This window comes from Anolis sagrei, chromosome 1 (assembly GCF_037176765.1).
Source record: "Anolis sagrei isolate rAnoSag1 chromosome 1, rAnoSag1.mat, whole genome shotgun sequence".
Taxonomy (NCBI): Eukaryota; Metazoa; Chordata; class Lepidosauria; order Squamata; family Dactyloidae; genus Anolis; species Anolis sagrei.
Window position 1 is genome coordinate 221470376 of NC_090021.1, and position 24085 is coordinate 221494460.

At 38.2% G+C, this 24085-nt stretch overlaps 1 protein-coding gene across 9 annotated transcripts in view; it reads left to right on the top strand.

Annotated features, from left to right (window-relative positions):
* The window catches only part of SEMA5B (semaphorin 5B), a 498410-nt gene that overhangs the window by 417894 nt on the left and 56431 nt on the right, over positions 1–24085 (top strand). For all 9 annotated transcript variants that reach the window (XM_067473384.1, XM_067473381.1, XM_067473388.1 and 6 more), the window contains one exon: positions 16720–16837. In XM_067473384.1, coding sequence (XP_067329485.1) covers positions 16720–16837 — 118 coding nt within the window. The remainder of the gene's footprint in view (positions 1–16719; positions 16838–24085) is intronic.

A 24085-nucleotide genomic window follows, 5' to 3' on the forward strand; every position in this document is an offset into this window, starting at 1 on the left:
GATTGCATTTCTTCTAAATGTATTGCAGGTGAAGAGTACATTTATGTTGTTTTATTATTAATGAGAAATGGGGCAGTGTACCCACTTTGAGTTTTAGTTCAAACTTTGAAGGACTATTCAAGGACTTGTTATAGGGAAGGACTTTGTGTATCTTCACTAAAGTTCACAATAAATCTGGCTCAGATCTATCACCCTGCTGAAATGAAAGCCCCCATGTTGAAACTGAATCCTTGTACAGTGAGGCTCTACCTTCACTGACCATGTAATGCAGTTCAAAGGTAGCTTTCAAATTGCAGTGGCCATATAACAAATTCTCACAGGTACATCAGTGCTGTGTGGTTTCTTTTTTCCCCTTTTTTTGGTATACATTTTTATTATGACATATGACAAAAAAAACCAACAATAACATACAGTCTTTGAAATTCAACAATAAAATGCAAGTATTATTTTCCCTGTCCTGCCACCTCTGCATTCCCACCCATGAACCCCATTGCCACCCATGGAACCCATGACTTCCAACACCAAGCCATATGTAACTGGTATGTAACAAAAATCTATCTTTATCATTACACTAAAAGATCCCTGTTCAGCTATTTCAAAATCTATTTCTGTCCTCTTTTTTTTAAATACCTAAAGGCCAGTCTCCATTTTCTAGCAAATTCTTCTTTCTTTCCTCTCCTTATACCATTGGAGATCTTGGCCATTTGGATATACTCTACTACTTTTCTTCTCCAATCCTTAATAAGTAGTTCTTTTCCCCCCTTCCAAGATTTTGCTATGATTCCCACTGCCACATAACTATATTGGCAAATTTCTGCATCACCTTTGCTATTCTCTCCTGAAACAAACCCAAGAAGCATATTTCTGGGTTTTTCTTAGTCTTCCTAGTAATCATTTTGTTGGTTTCTTTAGTCATCTTTTTCCAAAACCTTTTTACTACCGTACAGGCCCACCAAACATGGAAAAAGGTGCCTTTCTGTGTTTTGCATCTCCAACATTTCCCCCTTGGGATTTATCAATTTTAGCCATTAATTCAGGAGTTATATAATTACTATAGAAGTTATATACATGTTTTCTCTGATAGAGCCCTCTATTGAAAATTTAAATCCTTTTTTCCATAAGTATTCCCAGTTATCCAAATCTATATTTTTCCCTAAGTCACTGGACCAGGAAATCATTACTTTTTTTATTCTCTGTGGTTTTTATTCTCTGTGCTCTGTAGTTTCTGTAATGGACATCCAAGTTCCAAACTGATTCCAGGAATTCCTATGTATCATTTGCACAGCCAAACCACTTTCTTCAATTTCTGTTTAGAACTGTATTAAATGGTCAGTATTGATGGGGTGTGAGATTCCTGCATCTTCATATGAAAATTTATCTTGCAAAGCATATTAAAATCACCTACACTTCCAACAGCAGCAAAAACATATCACAACTTGCTTTCTTCTGGAGGTACCTCTTGAAACAGTTTCATATGGATAGTGGTGGGTCCTTTCACCTTGCATCATTATAGTACTATGAACACACATTAACTGCCATGGCAATATCCTGTGGAATATTTTGTTATCTGATAAGGCATTAAAGCTTTTGGGCAGAGAATTCTAAATTGGAAATTATTGGTTTTAATCGGATGGAACTCCAAAAATCAATGTGGAATTATAGTGTTGGGTACATCTACACTGTTAAAATGTATGCAGTTTGAAATAATTTTAACTACAGTGGTTCAGTGTTATGGAATCCTGGAATTTGATGATATTCCAGCCCTCTTTGGCAGAGAAGACCTTGTGGAATTCCAACTCGCAGGATTCAATAGACGGTATTAATTCTACAGGGTAGATGCAACCTATTTAAAGGGCCCAATGTATCATTTTGTGATAGACCAAAAGGTCCCAGTGTATACTGGCTGCCTTCTGTACTGGCAGCCACAGTTCCATCCCATTCAGCTAGGATGATTGATATGCTTTAAAAAATTAACACACAGTTCTCATCTCTGTTAGCAAAATTTCTAGCTTAGTCAATGTTTTGTCTACTTCGGTCTTCATCATGGCTGTCTTGTGCTGTGGAAAGACAGGACAACTGGAAACCAAATCTGAAAGTTGGAATAATGAGTGTGGGTGCTTCATTTCCATTTCCCTTGCTAGTCCCAAATTAAACAAGCACCAAGGAACCACATTTAAGGAGATTTCTTCTCTGCTTCGTGTTCTGGGATGCTTCCTCATTTGGTTAGTTACATGAAGGTTTAGATCTGTTATGGTGATGAATGGGATTGTGTTTCAACACCAAAATTGCATAGGCTGTAGTAAGGAAAAGTATTCTTTATTTCTTACTAGTATTTCTGTGCCATTTGAGTTTTCATTTGGATGACTGCCCTTATAACTGGTTGTCAGAGGCCTGCTGTACTTGTGTTTTTATTAGAGGTCGGTTTTGCTTGGCAAGGCAGCAGCAGATTTTATAGTGTTTATGAAGTAGTGGTTATTCATATATTTTTAATAACTCTCTCACTTTATTGATGTAGACGTAAATCCAGATTTAATCAGAATTTCCTCGGGGTCACATTCATCTTCACATGTAAAGAAAAGTAGTGTTTATTTTATTGTGCTCCTTTTAAAAATGACTTCATAAAGCACTCATTGTTGCTAAGAAATGATGGAAAGGTGTGTCAAGGGATCGGAAATGGAATAATTTGCTATGTATATTGTTTGAGGCCACAGTTTGAAAAATTGCCATTGTTTACAAAGAAACAGAATATTGTAGACCAGAAGCAGGAGCTAATGTGTTAAACAAGTCTAGTTTACTGAAATAGGCATAGAAATGATATAAAATTATGTAAAATTGTGAACAGAAGCTCAGTGTATATTTGATTTTTCTATCATTTGCTCCCTGTCCATGATGGCTGTTTCATACCAGAAATTGTGTTGAGATATCACTGTGTGCATACTACAGATGAACCAACAGGAGCAGTATGTTCATTCATAAACCACACACAAGTGTTTACATACATATACAGATGCAATATAAATTTGGATTCCCTTGAAGAATTTCAGGAAAAAAATGGTTTGATGATGTGAATATTCGTATACATTCAGACAGGTGATTTTTGTATGTGTACATAGCATCTTTTCTGTGTCCATGGCCTTCACTCATTCATTTATGTGTGTGCCTTCAAGTCATCTGTCAAACATGTGGATTTCATAGGGCTTTCTTAGACAAGGAGTACTCAGAGGTGATTTTTCCAGTTCCTTCCTCTGAACTACAGTGTGATTTCCTTATCCACAGACTCAACCATGTAAGTGAAACCATGGTTTCACTTACCCAGGCACAAAAATGTAATCACTGCTGGAAGTGTTTCTGGGCTTCCCTAGGTCTTCCAATGTTACGTGATAGAATGATTCCAGTCCACCTATAGTCAAAACATAGGGTCCACTATTATCCTGATTTCAAGTATCCACAGGAGGATTTTAGAAAGTATCCCTCTTGTACTGTACAACCTACAGTACCTTGTATTCATTGACTATCTTCTATTCAAGTACTAACTAGGACTGACCCTGTTTTGCTTTCAAGATTGGGTGTCTCCACTTCTGTACTCCATTGGTTATTGGTAGGGATGCATTAATGGTAATTATGCACAAAAATTGTATTATATGCACAGTACAAATGGAGTATTTATATACAACTCTCATTACGTATACAATGTTTACATGGATTCTGAGAACTTCGGTATTTCTTCCTCCTTCATTCTCTGTTGAACACACCTCCATTCAGCAGTACGTGGTCCTCTGTTTGATGATGGTTTTTTAAAAAAATTCCAAGTGGTCAATATTTTTCAAAACAGGTTGGCTGAGCCAATGCTATAGAGAAGTTCATTTATGTACAGTCATGCCTGTACCTTTGCAGTTTTGACTTTTGCAAATTTGATTATTCCTGCATTTGATTTTGAATGTTCTCTTTAAAAATCTCCAATGCTTCTCTATGGTCAACTTCCTTCAGTCATGCTTGGTGTTCTTGAGAAAACACTTCCTTAGGAATCTCTAGGTATTCCAAAGCGATTCTGTGTTCAGTTTCCACTTGACTATAGAATCATACTGGAAGACTTAGACATTTTTAGAGAGCTGTTCTATAAGGTAAAACAAGTAGCAATTTCTTTATTTGTGATTTTACACTTTCACAGGGGTCCAGTGCCCCTAACCCTGTGTATGTAGAGGGATGACTGTAAATTGAGATTATGATTGTTTGCTTTGTCATTTGTCAAACATGCAATCATCTCACTTATCTTTTGTCATGCTTTTCTGGAGAGAGAAGGAAAAAACACTTTAAAAAACAAACAAAAAACCCCCAATTTCTTGGTGGGCCATGAAGAGAGAAATCTGATGGAGCTTGCCAGTCACAACAGGGAAGGCAGTATAGAAACTGAGGCTCGTCTTTGACAGAAGGCAAATAAGGGGAATATGTCCTAGAGAAAAGGAAAGGATTGCAGAGAGACAGGAAGAAGATGGTAGAGAGATAGGAAAAGCTGTAACAGATATAGCTCAGACAGCCAAAGGCAAGAACTAAATACTTTTTTTGGGAGCTGTGAATGATTAAATAGTTTGGGGGTTAATGTGTTATCTAACCGTATCTTAATAAACTTCTTTTTGTAATTTTTTTTTCACGACTGATTGGCTCTTCCCATTAAATTTTGATAGTCTGGTCACATTTCCCACAGTTAATCCATAATACCAAACAGCCACTGATCCATATAGGGATTACTTTGAGGACCAAGAACCTGATACAAGGAGGGACTAAGAAAGGGAAAGAGCCAAGGTGAGTGACAGGAACCTAAGGGTTGGAATGGGGATTCCAGCCCCCTGGAGCAGGGATCTATGAGGATCAATCTGTGTTTTACTTCCAAGATCAAATTTCCTACTGCTGCAGTATGATGCATCCAAAACTAGCCCTATCTTTACATGGCGATAAATGCAGCTTACCCAACTAGTTAACATCTCATGCTTCTCACATTTGTAAAAGTGTATACAAATCATGTCATGCATTCTTAGAATTTTTACTTCCCCAAATGAATAATGATATCCTCAGTATGAAATCCCATTTGATTTTGTTCCAGCCTATTCTAATTTTGACTGGCTTATTGTTTAGCAATTTTAGTGTGTTTATTTATTTCTGTACATGTTGTATATTTTATCAGATGCATCCCAAATTTCTATATTATGTGAAATGCCAAACAGCTGTTTCTTATTTCCTTTAGCCAAATAATCTATGATTTTATGGACTTTCATGGGATTGTTAACCTCTCAGAAAATGTAAAAAGAAAAAAAACACAGTATTCCTTGCCTTCTTGCCCTGATATTAATTAATTAATTCAGTTATTTATTTGTCCAGACAAATGTTATAAGTTGGAAAAACAACTAAGTGATCAGGCAAGTCCATAGAACTAGAACAACTGGGTAACTAAGATTCGGGTCAAGGAAGCTAATATTGTCTAACACTTTGCCATTATTTATTTATTTATTTATTTATTAGCTTTTTTTGTACCCCGCACCATCTCCCCAAGGGACTCAGTGCGGCTTACATGAGGCCGAGCCCAAACACAACAATACAGTAATAAAACAACAATACAAGCAATTAAAAAACATAGACAATAAGATAAACAACATTATCAATAAAACAACACACAATTAAAAACAGAGGGGGGGGGGGGCAAATGTAACGTTAAAATTGGAAATATGCTGGGACATGAACGGAAGATGATACTGGTGTTTGTGGAAGGGCATACGAGCAGACTTAGAAAAATGTAAAGTGCTTTGGAAGACAAAGTGCTATAAGATCATTATTCCGGGAAGGCACACTGGAACAGCCACGTCTTCAAATTCCTCCTGAAGACTGCCAAAGTTGGAGCCTATCTGATGTCTTTAGGGAGTGAGTTCCAGAGTCGAGGGGCCACCACCGAAAAGGCCCTCTCTCTCTTGTCCCCACCAATCGCACCTGCGATGCTGGTGGGATTGAGAGCAGGGCCTCCCCGGATGATCGAAGGGATCGTGTGGGTTACGAGCCAGTATTTGTGGACTTGGACAATTCTATAAAATTGTCCAGTATTTGTGGACTTGGACAATTCTATAAAAAGTCAAGTAGTCTCTTGGTTTCTGCTCATGTAGGAATTTGAGGATCCCTATTCAGAAGGCCCTCACCATGCATTTAGAAGAAAGATGAACTTGTTGACCTTGCTTCCTCTATTAGGGCCTCTCTCCAGAACTCACCATGCATTGGAGAGAGAACATTTGCAGCAGGGAGTCTTTTCTACTTTAGTGGGCTCTGCCCATAGTTTACAAACATAATTATGCATGGAATCGTATGCAGTCCATGCACGAGTAGGGAGAGCCCATCACTGTAAGGGTTACCTTCCAGAGTGTAGAGGGATGGAATGGGGGGATACAAGGATGTGATCGATCCAGCAAGGATAATAAATTTGGTCATGCTGTACTCCTTAAATGTTTCCAGTCAATGTGGGAGTTGAATAGACTCTGCTTGTATAGCTGTATATGGAATGTGAGAATTTATTACATTACCGATCCCATTGTTTGAATAGATGCTGTTGTCATTAAATGGAAATGGAGGTGAATGTTGGTGCTACATTGCTATGGATGTGTTGAGTTCATAGCAGGAAAATGAGTTCATTTCCATTTGGCTGGTATCTGGATAAAATAGCTCAGTTCTGCTTCACTTATCTTTTCAGTGAGGATGAGAATGGATTTTTACAGATCATCTGTTTATCTCAGTAATTTATATTCTGTTTTCTGTTTGTTTGTTTCTTTGAGAGAGCTGCTTTGTTCAGGAAAATTGAAATTGTAGGATTTGCCTTGTTGAAATCTCCATTTCCCCACTCCTTGAACATTGTTGGATTCATCTTTTGCTGTTTTTGCACCATCTGGTTTGAAGCATAACAGAAGCTCTCTGTCTTGCATGTTGGTTTTTGAGGCTGTCAGCAATTAGGATTTGGTTTGCTGGAAACTAATATTATTTGTTTACCTCATCTCTTTTTTGTTGGTTGATGTTAATGACATAATTAGCTAATCTTGTCACATGTTACCAGCAGCTGAACACAATCTCATTCTTGCAGATACTAGGCAGAGATCTAACAACTCTGCGTTACATGGAGTAATTATTTCTTTGACTATAGCCATATTGTTTTGTGAACGAATTCTATAAGCCTGAGTCTTCCCCTTTTCTTATCTTATAAGGACATAGGTGAATATCTGCAAACATTATCTGTAGGTGCAGAACTGAAAATCCGAGTTCTGTATTGGAAAAAAAAATCAAAGTCTGCATCTACTGCAATCATGCAAATTATTCCTGTCTGGAGGTTTCTAGAAGAGATGGGAAGATCAAAATGCTCGCCCAAGAGATCTCCCTAACACAACACGTGCAGTGGAACTGTTGAAAGAGGTCAGCCTAACTGTCCAGAAGAGATGGAATTCCATCATGCCCTCCCATCATCAGCTACCCTATACACTTTTGTAAAAGTGTAGAAATGTTAGTCAAAATCAACCCAAAAAAGCTGGATCAACTTATCCACAGGTCAGTGAGTACTGTACCTTAACTCTTATCAAGAAAGGAACCAACCCCTTCTCTGAGTATAGTGACAAAAGGCAAAAACTTAGTCCATCCTTGGAGAACTTAAAGGAAGCATCAATTTTCTCTACTCTCTGCACCGTGATAGTACTTCTGGCTTTTCTGAATATCTGGGTGGGGAAATTGCAGTAGCAGCTTTGGGTGGTTGGTCTCCTGAGATGACATTTCCAAGGAATGGGTAATATAAAAATCTATACTTTTGCCTCCAACAAATTGCCCTTGACTTATACATAAGGTCTTGTACATGAGTATATATGGTAACTACATGAGCTGGAAGCAGCTATGGTGGACACAGAACTCTAAATCTTTTCATTTTTTATTCAATTTGAATATTTTTGATGTTCTCTATTAACATTGAGAAAATAGAGATCTTGGACCCAGTAAGTGGCCTTATTATGAAAGATGGAAAATTCCTAAATAATGGATGCAGTAAAACAATTATTGGAAGCTAAGGCTTTGTAATGAAGGGTTCACAACATTGACATTATACGATTTCCTTTATGTATTTTTATTTTGTTGGATTCAATTAATTTGGATTCATAATACATCTTATTTATCCATGGATTTTGATAACTGTGGCATTACTTACCCATGCACCAAAAATATTCCCCCAAGTGTTTATAGGCTTTTCTAAGTCTCCCAATGCTATTCCACGATATGCTTCTGGTCCAAGCGAAGTCACAGTAGCCATGGTTTCAGGCATCGACATCCAAGGGTGCTGCCCCCCTGAGGCGCCATGGGAACTTTCCTCTCTCCATGGAATGACCTATCCACAGGTCATGTCAAAATCCATAACTTTGGCCCTTGTACGTTAAGTTGATTTATACATGAGTATATATTGTAGATTTTGGAAAACCGTTTTCAAAAGCTCCCAGCAACAGAGTCTGAACTCTTCAAATTCTGTCTTAAATAAACACATGAGCAGCAAATGGAGCCCTGGCCAAAAAAACGAGGAGTGTTCACATGTACAACTCTAGCTGATGTAGCCATGTTCACACATGCAATTTCTGAGGAGAATTAAAATTATTTTTAGTTTCTAAAAAGGAGAGCTGTCTAGATATACCTTTAGAAATCATGCATAGCCTTAAGCTTAATCATTTTTTTCTGCTCCAGTAACTTCACTGAGTTGTCACTTATGCCCTGTGTGCTTTCTCCGAGCACTAATCTCTGCAAGTGTGCCTTCTGCTTCCATCCCGACTCTTGACTCCAAAAATTAACGTAATCGGTGAGAATAGAGCCACAGAGGCAGATGGCAGGGAAGCTCCTAAGGAGCTAAGGTGCTATTTTCATGCAAATGTTTTTGGTGGATAAGAATAAAGACTGAGAGGCAAATGACTCTTCTATTAGAGAGATGAATTGAATTGTTTATGAACAGACTGTTTTGGATGTATTCTATTAGGCATCAGATGAGATATTTATTGCAGAACAATGAACCTGGAAACGAGAACTTATTGATACTAATACCCTGTCAGAATAAATACCATTTGTAAGATGTGTTCTGAGAGGTATTTTTTGAATCCTCAAAGAATATAACACTGGAAGTAGCCTAAGGTATGAAGATGCTTGCTGTATGTGCCACGTTATTTCAAATATTATCCCACTATGTTTTAATCTGGGCCTGCCAATACATTATGGTAATTGAAGATCATGATAGGGTTTCTTCTCCAGATGTTTCAGTTTACAAATTCTATCAGCTCTGGCTGTCATGGCCAAGGGTAAAGACGTGTAGAAATAGTAGAGAAGAACATCTGGAGGGACAAAGGTTTCCCACCCTGAAAAGAGAACATTTTGTGTATGGAATATGTGCTTCATTTCCTGGATTCATATAGATGGAAAGTACAACAGGGACCATCTACGCCCATTGAAGGAGAATTTCATTGAATGAGTAATGAAAATTGAAAATGTCTCCAGTGGGTTATCTGGTTGAAAATATATATATCCTAAGATTGGATTTATATCTGAAAAGCTTCAGCTAGTTGTAGTCTGCTTTTGTGACTTCCCTTAATAAACTTGTCTTGTAGTTAAAATGCTGTAAATAAATAAATAAATAAATAAATAAATAGCTAGGAAGTATTTTTCTCCTAATGATTATCATATACCTTCAACTTCAATAAGTGTCTTGCTGTGATACCAGAAAACTTTTCACATAAGGATATTCTAAAACACAGATTCCACAATTTCTTTTCTTTTTCTCCCATTTTCTCTTTCTCTTGTTTCCTTTTCCACCTTATAGTAACTAACAGCAGTAATTCAAATGCAATGCGATACATATCAGTGCTGTTTCTGATAATGAAATATAAAAAAGAGCAATAAAACAAAACAAAATGTGCATCAATTATAAAACAAACAAACAGGTATATAAGCCAATTGATAGGCCAAAATCCTGCCTAATTATTTTTTTTTAAATGTCTGCTGGCATAAAGTGATGAGAAGCAGGACTAACTATGCTTCACTTAGCAAGGGGTTCCAGAACCATAGAGGAACCAGGAAGATCATGCTCCCTCAAGTTTCTTTCTCATTTCAGATGCCAAATAGATAGAAAGAAAGACTTCTCCCATGGGTCTTAAAATCCAAGCAGGCATGTATGTATGGGAGAATGCAGTGTTTCAGATAACTTGACCATGAATCTTGTAGGGCTTTGATGGCCATTGCCACTACATTGAATTGTGCCTGGAAATGATGCTCTTGGGATAGAGGTATTTTCTTTTCCTTCGGCTTAAATCTCATGCCAATTTACATACAGTGGATCAATTGGAATGAAAGGAGCTAATTTGTCACAAATAACACAATTCGTATTGATTGAAGACAATCTTTTTTAGGTATGACTGAAGTCTGACTATTTTATTTTGAGCCAGCTAAGGTTCCTGCACACTTTTCAAAAAGGTCCCCCACAGACCATTGCACAGTCCTCCAAAATCAACATGCATATTACTGTGGCACACTATGTCTATACAGTTAATTCAGCCAACTACTCTGGGATGTAGTTGATCTGGTCCTGGGGACTTGAATTTGTTTAGAACAGCCATTTATTCCTAAATGACTTGTTTTCCAACTCCAAATAGGGAAACAAGTCATCCAGGAATACCTAGCTGCTCTAAACAAACTCAGATCTCCAGGGCCAGATCAATTACATCAAAGAGTATTGAAGGAACTAGCACAAGTCATTTTGGAACCATTGGCTATCATCTTTGAGAATTCTTGGAGAACGGGACAAGTCCCAACTCTCTGCCCTGGAGTGTGGTGGAGGCTCCTCCTTTGGAGGCTTTTAAATAGAGGCTGGAATGCAATTTTCCTGATTCTTGGCAGGGGGTTGACTGGATGGCCCACGAGGTCTCTTCCAACTCTATTATTCTATGATAGGATTTTTTTTTAATTATGTAATTAGCCACAAAGGTTCTTAGTAGCATTAGGACCATAGAAGGTGAAGAGGAAATGCTTAATACTTACCCCTGGCTATTTTAAAGGTTCCTATTTTTTAAAAAATGTTCATTTGAAGCTGTCAAAATGGAAGCTTCCTTCCCAGTGCAAATATTTCTTCAGAGATGTGTGATAGTTTCTTCAGGACCATGTTGAAGGGAAAGGGCTAATATTTCCTATTCCAGCTAATGTAGTCTCCCCGTTGCTTGGTCTCCATGCAATTGTCTATGTAATGTTTTTTTAAAATCTCCATCTAATTTATTATTAACAGAGTAAAATCACATTTTGAAACTTACTTTTTTTGCATTGTGTGGTTGAACATGGTTCACTAGTGTAGTCACTCCTTAGATGTGCTGTCTGTGAAGCACAAAGAGTTGCAAAAACTAGTGACAGAGATGTATTGCTGATATGCTAATATTTCATTTAAAACCTTGCTGCAATTCTTTTTTTAATATTAATTTTTATTTAAGAAAACAAACATAGAAACATATACAAAGAAACAAATTATGGATGGTGTGGTTTTAATAGTGAATGTAATGTTTTAAAAATGTTTAATGTGTTTAAATTTTAATCTTAATCTTTATTTTTTAATTGTATGTTATTTTAAGGCATTGAATAATTGCTTATAAAGCTGCCTTGAGTCCCCTTCAGGATCGAGAAGGGTGGGATATAAATATGGCAAATAAATAAATAAACAAATAAAGCAAAAAATGTAATATCCCCCCCCCCAAAAAAAACCCATGTGTTTTTCTTAATATAAAAAACTAAACTACAACTAGCAGAACTCAATCTAAAATAATCATCCTAACCACTACCACCCCACACAACCCCCCTACTAAACACATACAGTGGTAAAAACTAATCAATAAACCTTACACTCTCTGCTTGTTGATTTTGAGTACTCAGTCTTTGTTTCCTTCAAAGATCACCTCTCTACTTTTAATAGCACTCTTCTAAATCAGAAAAATAATAGTAGATGTTTGTCCCCATCTTTGATGAAAAAAGTAATAAATAAATCCCAGACTTTCTTAAAACTATCCATCTCGGCTTATTCACATATCTTTTAAATTGGTCTTCTTGTTTCAGAGTAGCTGTGTCTTTTTATCTTTGGACATAGATTATTCTCATTGCCATAATCAAATGTAGTAATAATCGTCCAGATTTTCCCTCTAGTTGATCATCCAGCATGTGATTCTATAGTTCCTTCCTTCCTTCCAAGAGCAGCACTCATAATACAGATGCTGCCAAACTCTCAGTAAAATGGTTGCTGCACCTGAGCAGGATGTATAATTGCCTGTAGAATGCTGGAGAGGATGCAGCCTGTAACAAATAGATAATATTATTATTATTTGAATACATACAGCTTGTATTTTGCTGGAAAATAGATGAGTCTCAAAGATGACATTAATGTAACAAAAGAATACTTATAATCACTCCGGCATGCTTGTGCTCCTGAAGAGTTTTGCATAAGCGGTATGCAATCTGATCAGCATCAAGGGCTACTTTGGAAAGGAAATCTATCATTGAATTGGAAGGTTGAAATGTAAACAGAATATTTTATGAGCTCAAAATTAAAATAATTAGCATGCAGCTTGTATGAATATGGTTCTTGCCAAGTTATTGAGATGCCCCAAGAGTCAGGGACTGATACTATGCTTTGAATGCTGAGTTGGAATGATCAAATTCTAGATAGTGTGATCATTCCAATGCTATTATTTCAGTATATTTTGCTTAGGTCGCAGTGGATATAATAATAATGAAACTGACTGAAGAAGTACCCCAATTACTTGCTCAACTTGTTTTGGAACATTTTTTTTAATAAAATTACATTAAGTATTGATAAATATTGCAAATAGTAAGCATTGCCTTGGTGAAAGTCCTCCTTTCTGTGTGACAGAACAATGAGAATACCTCATCTGAGAGGATTGTTGTTCTGTTACTTGCATTAATTATCCAAACCCAAATAAAGATATAATCCGCATAGTTAGTGAAATTCATTGGCCTAAATCCAGTTGGCCATCCTTCCTCACTCCTTTGTGCTCTCTGAACATTGATTATAAAGGTTTTCCCAGCCCTCTGGAGTAGATTTTTAGAGAACATGAGGAGCTGATGTAAGAAGAAATCCTTCTACAGCATGTCGCACTTTTATCGTGGCATTTCAAAGCAAAATCCCCAATCCAAATACTCTGACTTTCAGACCACTTCAATTTCTTTCTTGCATCCTTTCTCCTCACCATTTTTAGAGTACGCATATTTGATGAAAGGTAATCCACAGATACACTATCCATTCTAACGGTAGTTATCCCTTTCTACTCATGCCACACTTGTATCCCATCTCTTTGCCAAGGAGAAAATGAGTGATCTGCTCCACACTCATTCTGTCTGTTGAGAAACACATCGATTCCAGTCCTATAAAAGGATTTCCCTGTCCATCCCTTGCCGTCAAATTTCCTTAGAGAAATAAAGGAGCATGAAAGCATGCAGTTGGCAGTCTTTTGACTTCGATTTGGGGTTTATAGATGCACAAATGTAGTGCTCTCTCTTTTTGTATCTGATAATTATCATTCAAGGGTCTAGAAATTGGATTTGGAAATAAAATGGGTGTTAAGCAAAGAACAAAAAGTGCTCTATGAAGTTACTTCAGTGAATGCCCTCCATCCCATTCTCAGCCATGAAAACATGGTTAAACTGGAAGCATTCAGAATAAATTTAATTTCAAAATCCAGAAAATCAAATGGTAAATGGGAACTGTTTCTCCTCCACTGATACTTTCTTCTCATCCCCATGAGCCGTGCAATTCCATCCTGGAGTATTCAGATCACCTCAGGCATCAGGGCCATATGGCTCTGCTTTCTTCCCTGTTCCTCCATCTGTCTACTGACTGAGTGACTCCACACAATACTATTTGCCCCCCTTTCCTCCTCTGAAGAGCTGCTGTCATTTTACATCCTCTAAAAGTGGAGAGCCACTCCATTCAGTGGAGTAGAGCAATATGGGCTTGGCATGGTGTGTGCAACATGGCTCAGCCAAAATAACAGCACACAAATCTCCCACAGTGTCCTTTTGCTAAGTGATCTGAGAGATGTTACTGAACCAGGTCTTAACTTTTGGCAGGATGGAGCGGGAACAGAATGACCACTTCTCTTTATCTTGTTTTAAAGCCTCTCGGGGGGGGGGGGGGGGATGAGATAAATCTTTGCAGCTTGCTCTCCAAAATATTAATTGCAATATTCAAGAAATGGTGGCATCACATACCTAATCATAAACCACACAGAAGATAAACATTTGCAAAGGAGAGGCAAACGAGAAGCTAGTAAATAGTAATATAAAATACCTGTACACTTGACAACAGAAAGAAATTGAAAAATTATTTGAGGGATAAACAGTTTTTGCATCTAGGACAGGGTTGTACTGCAGTTGGTCTTAGTATGTTGAATTATGTTAGAGGAACATTTTTTTTCCTTTGGCTAGCATTACTATTTAATAGGATTTCAGAGATTTCTGGATGTGAGCACTTCACATCTTATTTCATTTGATTTGTGGGTTGGGCAGGGATGTTTCACTTACACTGATGGCTTGGATTAGAATAAATCTCATTTCTTTTCCTTTGTCTGAATTTGATTTCAGTCATTCCTTTCCAAATCCCATCCCATTTGGTTGGACACTAACGGCTTAATTGACACTTCTGAAATCTTTCTGGGGCTTTGCAAGTGACTGAAGCAGCTGATTGCTGATTGTAAAAGATCAGCCAAGGAAATAGAGCTACAAACTCTTTTAGATGTTTGTCTGCATTTGTCTTATACCTGTGGGAAGAAGATGGCTGAGAGTTTGGCCTGCTCGGGACTTTTTTTAAAAAACATACCCTAAAAGTCAGTAAAGAAAAGCTAAATAGGATTGGAGCAGAACTTGAAAAAGTTACTTTAGAGAGGCTTCAGCTCCTAGGATTGCCTGGCTAACATGCTGGCTTCTTCTGGAATTTATAGTTCCTGTTTCCTTGTCTGACCTTTTACAAACTCTGGATTGAAATCATATTATACCATTTGGAAGGACCATATTGTTTTATTTTTTATTGTCTGTCTCCTTCTTTTGTAAGATTTTCATAACTTCCAAAAGAGCAAGGTCTAGACAACCAAAAGTCAGGTCTGTTGCGGCCCTCTTGCCATAGGTCTTTGACCTAGCTTTCCATGCTTTTTGACAGGGAACATTTGAAGATCTGAATAGAAAAGCACCATTACTTTTCATCTGTTTATTTTAATGTGTAGTCTGGTTTCTGTTTTTGTATGCATAAAAAAAAAAGGGAGAAGCATCTCAAGACACTCCAAGTGGCCTGCTACTGGTCAAAGGACATTTAGTATAATGCCAAGTTTTTTAACTTTGTGCTTTTTAAATACATTACAACCCTGTTTATTTGCAGAAGAAGGTCTTAAGCTGCTTGCAAAAGGCAAGCAGGCATAGTATTTGATTATATCTATTTATGTGTTTTCTTTCTGTAGTTTTACACAATGCACTGAAGAAGGCCTTAAGAGTATCCATGGACCAAGGCATGTTGGGTTTTTCAGCAAATAAAAACCTTCTTTGATGCATCTTGAGACGTGTCAATTTCTTTCTATTTTAATGTTATTGGCTGCCCCCACCCCCCATTTTTTTGCTATTTCTGTTTTTGTAGCGTCAAGCGATGGGAAGTGTAAACCATTATCAAGTAAAAATCATTTTCCTCTTAATGCTAAGTGAATTCCCTGCAGTTATGTGAACTGGAAAGCCACATTAACAGCATCTACATTGAATTAAAACATTTCTATATGACACTAAGTGCAGTCAGAAATTATGCATTCCAGAACAAGTTGGCATTGCTTGTCCAAATAAGTTCCAGTTTGATCTATGACTTTTGTGTATCTTGAAAGTTTTAGGCAGTCATTTTTGTTAACAAATCACAGACTAGAGGTGCATTCACAAACCATACATATTGAAAAAATATCCACTGTTGAGTATCCACTACCACCACAACAAAACAGATTTCTAAATAGCATTCACTTTGTGACTCTTTCAGACTTATTATAATACAAATGCAGCCATTTTTCAACAAATAATAGCAGGCATGGGCAAACTTCGGTCCTCTGGGTGTTTTGGACTTCAACTCCCACAATTCCTAATAGCCTATCCTGAATTCCTATCAGTTGTTAGGAATTGGTGGGAGTTGAAGTCTAAAATACCTGGAAGGCAAAGTTTGCCCATGTCTGAATAATAGCCAAGACTAATAACCTTTTTAGCACTGATGGACTTGCTTTTTTTAAGTTTGTCTAACTTCTACTAGTTATTTCTGAAAACATTCCCACAGAAGGAATTTTGTAGGGGAATGGACTCGTGCACTATTGTTCAAAAAGGCAGCATTTGCAAAGCAATTCTTTGTCAGCCCTTGGGCCTTAAGAATGAATTGGTTTTATTTCCATTTCATTTCATTTCTTTTGTTTTGTTTTTGGGTAGAAACTGTCCTCACCTAGTTATTCTAGCCATCTTGAAACCTTTCTTCAGTGAAACTCAATTTTAAATGAAATTTGTTTCTGCTGCTGTTGCTTGGCGTAATTGACAGCTGTCGCACAGAAGCACTGTACTTGAATAACTTGTTTTAGCACTTCCCATCTGTGAAAGACTGCTAATCTTTTCTCTGTCTTTTTTCTCATACAGTGAGTGCCTGGGAGCAAGGGACCCATATTGTGGCTGGGATAAGAAGCAGAAGAGGTGCACAACCATTGAAGACAGCTCCAATATGAGCCTGTGGACTCAGAATATTACTGAGTGCCCTGTAAGTGAAAACTTCAATACTAGAGAAATTCACCAGGGGTGATATATACATGAACTGTTGTGGTGTAGTTGCCACATCTGTGTTGTTGGTTCCCAACTGCAGTGGTAATGTCAGTAAACTGCCTGATGTGGTTACTTCATCTTCCAATACCACAATTCTGTCTGGACTGAGGGCACTGACTGTGGAGAGGATCCATACCTTTCCTTGATAGGCACAATTTTTAGTTGCAAGCATTACTGTTTGTGGTGCAAAGACCCAGTCAGAGGGCGGCAGCACTGTTAACCACAATGTTTTATTTTCTTCAGTTGACAGACATTCACACAGCACATAATGTCTTCCCTCTGTCTACAGGAAGTGGCAAGTGGTACTGGGCTAAATAGAGCAGTAGAGTAGGCTTAAGTTAATTGTTTATATGGGTTTAGCCATTTTTTTAGTCGTGTAGGCATATAGAACCTTCAGTGGATTCAGTCACTGTGCTGAGACAGCAAAGGCAGACTAAGGCCACAATACATTTGCATGGCACATGTGATAAATCTTATGTTTGTGTGGCTCATGTGATAAATTTGCATGATAAATCCATTTTAAGGAAACTATGGCCCTAATTTATCAACTAGTCACTTATATTTATGAAGGGCTGACACCATCAAGAGAGAATAATATTGCATTCTTCATATTTTTCTAACTGATATTAAAAAGAAACACATGCACACACACACACTGAATATAATCATTATATTTTAAGTTACAGACTATGAATCCAGTCATTGATCTCTGTTGTGAAACCATTTGTGCCCAGGACAAGCTGGTAGCTACAAGCGGCCAGAGTAACTTTGCATTTAGACTCAGACTTCCAAAGTAGAATAATGTTTCAACCAGGGTTCCCCAGCTGCATTTCTCTCTCTTTTTGAGGAACATGTTCTTCTGCCAGTATGCTGCTTATTGTCCTAAGATAATATATAGGCTGAGTTTTCTTAGAGTTATGTCTATATCATATCTATTTAATTTTGAAATTGCAGTGTTGGTTTAGTTTTATTCTTGTCCTTGGCACCCAGGCTCTTCTACCTCCCCATCCCCAACCCTGGGAGCACTAGTCAATCTATTTTCTTCTTGTTTTCCTATGTCTTATTTTCAAATATGGTTTTGTGTTCACAACCTTCCTGGACTGTTCTTGCAATACAGCGTTTCTTGATTTCACATGCTGTTACCTTGTTCAGCTTGATGTCTCTGACTGTTGATAGGTGTGTGTGGTGTTAATCCCCTACTTGAAACATATGTGTCCCCAGCCTCATATAGAGCCTCCCTTCACCATTTTTAAAAACAGCTAAAAATAGCCCATTGTCAGTCATTTGGTGTTAACAATGACACAGGAGCAGAGGATGGGGAGATTTATATTTGCTTTCAGTTTCAATATGTAGGCCATGACGGTTTTCTTTTTCTTATGTATCATAATCTCAGGCCATATCTACACTGCTATATAATGTAGTTGGAACTGTATTATACAGGCAGTCCCTGAGTTACAAACATCCAAGTTAGAAATGACTCATAGATAAGAACGGGGGTGAGACAACTGAAGTGAGATAAATTTACCCCTTGGAAGGGATTTTCACTCCTGAAAGAGTAATCATGGGGAAATGTTGTCTTCACTGAAGTTTTATCATCAATTCTTATTTTCACAACAAGCCAATTTTTTCAAGGTGAGGTGAAATCTTCTGAACAGGGAAACCTAACCCCAACCCCCCCCCCCTCACAATGCTTGATTTGGTCACCTCTGAAACTGTCTTTGAGGGGCCTGCACATGCAGCTAGGCCCCTCCAGTAAGATTTTGGGCAAAATGAGGGGCTGAGGATTGATTTGGGAGGGCAAGTAGCCAACCCTCCAGGGAAAGCGTGGGGCTTGGAGGAAGTGTGGGGTTCTAATCCCAGGAGAAACTGGGATTAAATATCCCAGTTTTTTTCCTGAGATTTATCTCTGTCTGAGAAGGGCACAAAATCAACTTCAGCTGCCATAGTGAACAGTGTATCAAAAAAGTATTTTAAATTTTAATGGATCCCATAAGGCATAAAGACATGACCCTTTCACAGAGGACCTTTCACAGCCTGGCTGCCACCGTCTTGCTGTACCTTGCATGCTGGTGAACTAGGGAGCAGGTCTTCTCTGCAGACCAAAATATGCAGAAACATTCAGAGAAGAAATGGCAATCTTTTGAAGTACTCATGCCCCAAATGAAAAGAGTTGTGTGACATGCCCTGAGGACATTTCTGTTCATTGATTTCTGTACAAATAAACAGCGTCATCTTGCTCTTTTAATGGCGGAGAGGTGGCTTGCTCACTTTTCGATACCTGTAGGAATGGTTCTGTTCAGATTTTATTCTCTCTGTCTTTCCACTGCTTTCACTAGAGAGGAAATTGGAGCAGGCTTTGACTGCTCTAACCTTGTGAGATTGAGCTCTTTTAATTTCCAGGGGTGGGGTGCAGGGACAACCTTTGAACAATTCCCATTTCATCACAGGTCTGGAAAAAGAAAGCTATACATTTCTTCCCCCGAACAGTAGATTGCTTTGACTCATTCTTCATGTTACACTGCTGTTCTTCAAAGAGAAATAAGATTAGGGCAAAGCAACATTCTGCCTGTGGGGAAAATATACTCTTATTAGTACTACCTCATAATTTTTTTTTATAGTGCCCTTTTGGTGCTACTTCCAATTAGGAACTCAGGGAGGAAACCCTCTTGAGAGTCACAGAAAACTGGTGGCCGTGATGTTGGAATAAAAAAGTGGAGACTCTACCACAAGAGTGGCAATTTTATGTGCTTTGAGGAGAGTTGAACTTCTAGGGCAAGCCAGGGTGACACTTTTTCAAACTTAATAAACAAAAGGGCACATATCTCCTACTACAGTTTCAGATAAAAGAAATGTGAGTCATGAGCCAGGACTTTCCCTTTGGACCCAATCATGGAGGTCAATTAGGAATTTATACCATTAAAGCCATGTGGGATTTGGCTCTTATTTGACACATATGAAACATACTACTGTGATTAATGAAGAATTCTTTTACTTGGACCAAAGCTTAATTGTATTAGTTGGTGTTTAATTTCTATCTACTCTCCTCCCTGCTTTTAATGGCATGGCACTTGCTTCAAAAGAGCCACTAAGGAGGATATTATCTGATTAATTCAATGCGTATTTTCTAAATGTGAATCCTAAACAATTTATTCTAAAGAAATTGCTTTCCATTTAAGTATGGAATTAGAATAAATATATCAGTAAAGAAAAATGTTTCCACGCTTGCAATTTATTTTTAAATCTTCTGTGTTTATTTAATTTAAAATTAATTTAAAATTGCTTGCTTTCCCAGTGCCAGCTATGAGCCAGTAATTGTTTCTCTAATTTCTTTGTCTTGATTCTTTCATTCTTTGCTTGTTAATTAAAGCACTAGACCAAATTACACCTTTGATTTCTGTGCAAGGCACAAGAACAGCTTTGCTGGACTGGAGAAAGGGACTATGTGATTCATTTCATTCTATGTCCAGCAATGGCCAGCAGAAAACAAAATTTTCCCATCAAAATAAACAAAGGTTTTTGCTTGCTGTGATTAGTAAAAGCTATAGTGTTCCCGATCCAGTTCACTTTTCTGATCTGTGTTGCAAAATCTAAATCTCCTGCATGGGAGAGTTCAAAAGGGTTGTGTGAGCAGATCTAACTTTACAGAGTTCTCCCTCTGTATTTGTGGGAATTTTGTGAATTAGGAGCTGCCTGCATCTTTTAGAGTCATTGGTTCAGAGTAATTATGTTGATAAAAAAAAACATAAAACACTTGTTTATTTATTGCCAATATAGACTATATTGTCAACCTAAAAAATGTTGAGGCTATAGGTGTGCACACACACACCATAAAAGTATATTTTCAGTGTGATGGAGAAATGAATTTTACTGTTCACTGAGTTTCTTCTTGAAGCTCTGACCTGGCCCGAGATTTAGGTGCCCTACGGAAGGATACAGTAACTTCAAACCATCCAGAAGCTGGTCCCTTCCTTTTTCCCAGTCAAGCATCTCTGGCAAAAATACACTTGCTATTCAAAAAACATCATGTCTATGATATTTAGTTCCAGTGTATTGTAGTAGTAGTAGTAGTAGTAGTAGTAAAAAGTTTTTATTTATATCCTGCTTTTCTCCCTAAACGGGACCCAAAGCAGCTTACAACATTATATAAAAGACAATAAAAAACAATATGCATATATAAAACAATAACCAATAAAAACAAGTTTACGATAAGAAAAAATAACGTATTTAAAAACATTTGTCTAATACAATTATTGGTAAACATTAGCACGACTCAATAAAAGTTAGCCTTCCTGTCATTACAGCTAAGTGTCTTCATCAAGAGCTTGCGCGAACAGGAAGGTCTTTAGGTGCTTTTTAAAAGATGTCAAGGAAGGGGCTGTTTTAACCTCCTTGGAGAGGTAGTTCCAAAGAATTGGAGTGGCCACTGAGAAGGCCCTCTCTCTCGTCAGCGCCAACCACATTTGTGATGGTGACGGTAATGAAAGGAGGGCCTTGCTAGAAGATCTTAACATTCAGCCAGGTTGGTATGAGGAGATGTGGTCAAATATGTAAGTAAGATCCGATCTGTTTAGGGCTTTAAAGGTCAAAACCAGCAACTTGAATCTGGCCCGGAAAGGAATTGGCAGTCAATGCAGGTGCTTTAGCAGAGGGGTAGTATGCTCCATGGGTTCAGCACCTGTTAATAACCCGGCTGCAGATATCTGGACTAATTGAAGTTTCCGGACACTAGTCTAAATGGGATGTAACCAAGGCATGGACCACTATGGCCAGGTCCAGCTTCTCAAGGTATGGCCAAAGCTGGAACACAAGTTTTCATTGTGCGAAGGCCCTCCTGGCCACTGCTGACGTCTGGGTCTCCAGGCTTAGCGATGAGTCCAACACCCCCAGATTGCAGATCTGTGTCTTCAGGGGGGTGACCCCATCCAGCACAGGATGCCACCCTATACCCTGATCTGCCTTCCTTTGGTATCCATTTGATTCATGTAACTGACCTATTCTGATCTTTCAAATTTTCACTTATTTTGGTTCTGTGCTCTTGGTTATACTTTTTTAATTTTACAATTGTAATAAAGACAATCATATTTTTGTGCTCTAGTTCTGGTGCAATGCTCCATTATTATTATTATTATTATTAGTAGTAGTAGTAGTAGTAGTAGTAGTATTAAAAAAAAAACACTTGTAAAAATGCTAACCTGCTTCTCTATTTCACCAAAGAGCTAAAAGAAGCTTGCACAGGTTCTTATAAGATGCATTAGACTTCAAGGGCAGTTAAGAATACCATTTGGGTTAGTGGCAGCTCTGTAACTGAATTATGGCAAGGCAAGATTAGCAGGGAGGGGACAGAAAAGGTGCATACACGATTTCCCTTTTAACATCCAGAAAAGGGAGGGAAAAAAACGTTGGCTGAATTCAGCTAATTGCTTCAGATTTGCAGCCTGATCATCTTCTATCAGCCACTTTGTCTTCATCTTTCATAGACACATGATGTCTCTAAAAGCCAAGTTATCCAGCTCAGCCTTATCTGGAGCAGTGGAGAGATCTCAGTAGAGTCCTCCCCTATGATGCTTATTGTTTATGTACTGCCAAATTAGAATGTGGTGAAAACAAAGCATTGGAACAGATGTTTAAAGTCCGTTGACTACAGTGTGATGAGCATAATGACAGACCCTAAATTACTTCCATGTCATTTCTCATAGACTTCAGATGGGGAATGGCTGTTCGTAGGAAGTGCCAAGGGAATGTTTAACTGTAGTTTGGTTGGGCTGGAGGGGATAAACAATGAAGCAGGAATGTATGATTTGTTATCCTATTTGCATTCATAACTCATTATGTACTTTCAGATTTGCCTCTGATAACAAGCGTAGGCTTTGATTCTCTAGTATCTGAAAAAAATAAACCCCTTTCCCACCTGAAGAATATTTTTTTTTGTTTACCAAGATGGATGCTATTATTTTCACTGAAGGGTAAATGCTTCTACTTAGATTAGGGGTGTTGAACCCATTTTCATCAAGGGCTACATCAACCTTATGGTTGCCATTGAATCACATGGTGAATACAGAGAGCTACCTATAACATTTTTACCTAATGGTCAGTGTCCTTTAGGTTTTACTAAGATGGGGTCCCCAGTCAACTCCCATCATTTTTCATTATGTGCCATGCAAACTGAGGATAATGGGAATTGCAACACATTATCTTGGGGAAAGGTTGAGGGACATTTTATAATCAGACGGCATATCCACAAACCTTGTATCTAAATTCAAACACCACTATCCTGACTAAACAAAACAAACTGAAGCCTTCTGGATGTTCTTGTATCACAACCCCCACCAGCTGCACCATTACCTTGGAAAGTCTGACTTGGCCACGGTGGTCCACGCTCTAGTTACATCCCAAATAGATTACTGCAACGTGCTCTACATGGGACTGCCTTTGAAGACGGTTTGGAAACTTCAGCTAGTCCAACGGTCGGCAGCCAGACTACTAACTGGGGCGACATACAGGGAACATACCACCCCCCTGTTGTGCCAGCTCCACTGGCTGCCGGTCCATCTCCGAGCACAATTCAAAGTGCTGGTTTTGACCTATAAAGCTCTATACGGTTCTGGCCCAGCTTACTTGTCTGAACGCATACACCCCTATGTCCCACCTCGAAACCTAAGATCATCCAGGGAGGCCCTGCTCTTGCTCCCATCAACAGTACAAATGCTCCTGGCGGGGACGAGAGACAGGGCCTTCTTGGCAGTGGCCCCCCACCTATGGAATACACTCCCAACTGAGGTAAGATTGGCCACCTCCCTCCTAGCTTTTTGTAAGAAATTAAAGGCATGGTTTTGAGACCAGGCTTTTGGACAGTAGATGCAAGCAGCACATTAAAGGGATGTGACTGGAATGACGATATGGCTGATGAGACTGTTTTATTGTTTTAATGATGGCTTATGTATTGTTAATTATGTTTCTTATGTTTAATTGTGGTTTTAATTACTGTAATTGCTATGTAATGGCTTCGTAACGGGGCCCATTGTGAGCCATACTGAGTCCCCCTTCAGGGGTTGAGAAGGACAGGATAGAAATGCGAGAAATAAATAAATAATAAATAAATTATGGTGTCTAAAGATGAGGAATGAATGGGTTGTAGTCCAGCATCTGGAGGGCCACATAAAAGGACATGGTGGGCTGGATTTGGCCC